The sequence below is a fragment of the Emiliania huxleyi genome (genome assembly GCF_000372725.1).
Source record: "Emiliania huxleyi CCMP1516 chromosome Unknown EMIHUscaffold_2071, whole genome shotgun sequence".
Lineage (NCBI taxonomy): Eukaryota > Haptophyta > Isochrysidales > Noelaerhabdaceae > Emiliania > Emiliania huxleyi.
This window is the reverse complement of record NW_005200533.1, coordinates 1-3,231: the sequence shown is the minus strand read 5'-3', so window position 1 is coordinate 3,231 and position 3,231 is coordinate 1. Positions and strand designations below refer to the sequence as shown.

At 61.3% G+C, this 3,231-nt stretch overlaps 1 protein-coding gene across 1 annotated transcript; it reads right to left on the bottom strand.

Annotated features, from left to right (window-relative positions):
- Positions 1-135: 135 nt before the first annotated feature.
- Positions 136-1,256, bottom strand: EMIHUDRAFT_447159 (hypothetical protein). Its single transcript, XM_005781068.1, has 3 exons — positions 1,179-1,256; positions 524-1,110; positions 136-405 (listed from the first exon to the last, which is right to left on the bottom strand). The coding sequence occupies exons 1-3, from the start codon at positions 1,230-1,232 to the stop codon at positions 315-317; spliced, it is 732 nt and encodes a 243-aa protein (XP_005781125.1). The 5' UTR covers positions 1,233-1,256; the 3' UTR covers positions 136-314.
- Positions 1,257-3,231: the final 1,975 nt, after the last annotated feature.

Sequence of the window (3,231 nt, the reverse complement as noted above, 5' to 3'; positions counted from 1 at the left end):
GCGGCTGCGGAGGGCGGTCGCCAGGAGAGCTGTGCTCCCGGCCGTAGCGATCACAGGACGCAGCTCTCTCGCCCGGAGCCGTGGTTTGATACCCAGTGATCCATTCAAGATTAACGGCCGGACTCGCACATACTTCGGAAAAAGAATGTTAGAATCCAGCCTCTCTCACAGCACACTGGCACGACAAGGGCGCAGACTGGCGAGGACCACACTCCACACACCGGCACACCGGAAAAAGAAAAAGAACGCTGCGCCCGCGGATTCCATCCCTCCGACATGCTCAGCACCTGGGTGATAGCGACGTCGTTGGCGGCCTAACCGCGGCAACAATCCCCAAACTCACAACAATGGCGCAAAGCGGACATACACCCTTGTAGCTCGGAGGGGCATCCAAACACGGAGTAGCCCGGGATCAGTAGCGCGGTGCGCGTCCCGAGGGCGTAGGGGCTCAAAAAACAATTGATTGTGTTTTCAGCCACTTAGAGCACACAGTGGGCATTCGAGAACGCGTGCAATCGAAAACATGTCTGAGCAATCGCAGTTCATGTCTTCGCCCGAGTCGACGAACAGCTGGCAGACGAACCGCCCCTCATTCACGTTGACAAAATTGGACGTCGCCGCCGAGACGTAGCCAGAGTAGTGGACGCAGGGGTGCCCCTTCCACGCCGTCTCGCCGTCGTTGCAGTGGCGGTGCTCCTCCACCTTGAAGACCGAGATGCCCCACGCCTGGTCGCCCTGCTCCGGGCTGCACGTGGACGTCGGCTCGAGCAGCGCGATGTTCTTGTGGTCCCACGCGCTTGAGACCAGCGCGTCCGCCTCTGCAGCGTCGCCCTCGATGGTCTTCGCGAGGTGGTGAGGGAAATCGGTAAACTTGACCGCCGTCTGCGGGTAGTAGTTGAAGGCGATGTCGGCCATGAAGTGGGCCGCGGTGTCGCCCTCCGTCTCGCTCGCCTCGACGTCGCGCTCCTTCATGACGACGTTGAGGTTCGAGCAGAAGCCGGAGGTGGCGATCAGCCAGGCGGGGTCGTCGACCACGTCGGGCACGGGAGGGGGCTTGGGCGCAAATGTGGTGCTGCGAGCGGTCGGGTTGATGTCGTCGACAGTTTCGGCCTGCGCACGCCGGAGTGCGCGTGTGAGGGTCAGCCTGCCTGAGTGAGTAATTGTAGCAGGGCGGGCACCGGCAGGGTAGATGCCGGCAGCGCGACGAGCAGAAGCGAGGCAATCTTCAGCATGGCAGTCCAAGATGTACCCCGCGCCGCGGCCTGTTCAATTTCGGCGTTTTTTTTGAGAGCGCCTTCGTTGTTAATAGTACAAACCCAATGGTCCTCTGCGGGCGGTCCTTCGGTGCAGACGCACACACTCACACGCCACACCGCACCGCGCGCCCGCCCGCTGCCCCGCCCAGGCGGGAAAGAGATGAGGGGATGGGACAGCAAAGGAGGAACCCCAAACACGTATGGGAGGGTTCAGTAATGCGTCACGCTGCCCGGCGTTTCTCACTTTCCGGGACAGCCCCGCCCTTGTGAGGCAGGAAAGTGACGGCTACCCCGTACGCCCTGGTGCTGCTACCCCGACGCCGACCGCCCATTCCCCCCTCCTCGTTCCCCCCTCGAATGCTCCGAGGTCGCCCGCATGTCGGTCATTCCTCACGGCAATGCGGTGAACGCAGTGGGCAACGTGACGTCGTTCGACTGGTGCTCCACGGATGAGCTCAGGCAAGAGCTGGAAGTACAAGCAGAGCGCTTCCGTGGCTTCCCCAACGTCGCCATGTGCCCCTCGTTCGGCACGCCAGAGAGGCCACTTCCTCGGGAAGGTCCGTCCTCGGGAAGTGACTTTGACTTCCTCGCGAAGGTTCGTCCGCTCGATTCTCTCAATCAGGCCAACCATGACGACGGCCTCTACTCGCACTTTCGGGGCGACTCACTCAAGGACATGAAGAAGCTCAATGTGCAGACTCGGAATGGCTACGGCGCGATCGGGAACCAACCCTTCATACGGGCGCAGGTGGACTGCACCGACTTCGAGTCCAACTTTTACCTGCAGACGCTGGTGGGCGAGGAAAAGCCGACGCGGCTGCAGTACATGCAGCGGCAGACGCTCTCCTTCAATCCGCGGGAGGAGTGCAAGAAGCCCGAAAGGTACTACACCGCAGCTGGCCACCTTGACAAGTACAAGCTGCCACAGGGATATGAAGACGACGAGGCCTGCATACAGACGATGCCGGAGACGCTGGATGAACTGAAGGCGTCTTGCGCGGCCGCACCAAACCGCGACTGGCCTCACATCGAGGTCAACACGCTGACGAAGCGGGAGGACCCGCGGCGCGTGCCCGCGGCATGCCAGCAGTTCACGTTCCCGAAGTAAACCCACCGTAAACCCGAAGTGAAGTAGCTCCAGCTGGCTGGCCTCACGCTCGCCACAGCTCAGTGTCGATTAGAGAAGCCCTTCCCGCTGTCCCCGCGCTCGCCCCGCGGCCGCGCCCGGCTCGTGACGTGATAGACTCGACGGCGCGCCCATCGCAACCAACAGCAATGTCTGTGTGGTCGTTTTGGGCAACGTGTGTGACGTTGCATCTCGTGTCCATTGATACACTTCTTACCCGTTTCTTAGAATGAACGAAAGAAAGAAAACAGACACCCAAGGGAGGGGTGGAGAACGGCGGCCACGCCGTCACCACACACAGGGATTGAGGAAAGGAAGGTAGTGGTAGCCGTCTCATGACGATCGGCTGGCGACCCGTCAGGGTCGCCAGTTGAGCTAGGGAGTGTGGCGATGGCCGCCCAAAATGCGAACGAAGGAGATAAATAAAAACGTCAAGCGGCGACGTTCCGTGAAGAGGGACACGTCGCTTGCTTTTCATCGCAATCATTACACGCTCAACTTAACCGATAACGGCGTTGCCGCGGAGAGCACCAAGGGGCAAGGTGCAGCCAAGCCGTCCGAGGGAAAGACAGTCTCCCTCGCTGCGCGTTTCCCCACCCGCCCGCCCTGTGATAGTTTGTGGGTTGTCTCTGTTGTGGGGTTGGGTGCGCTCGCCCGCGGTCCTAGAACCAGGCCGCGGGCCAGCCCAGGGGTCTCAGACCTTTGGCATTCCCCCCTCTTCTATTGTTGGCGTGACGACCATGTACACCGGTTATCTACGCGCGCGACGTCGCCGACGGTCTCGCTCTCAACCTGCGCGAGGCGACGAGCGACGCACACTGGGCGAGGCAGTATTTGAATGCGTTCAAG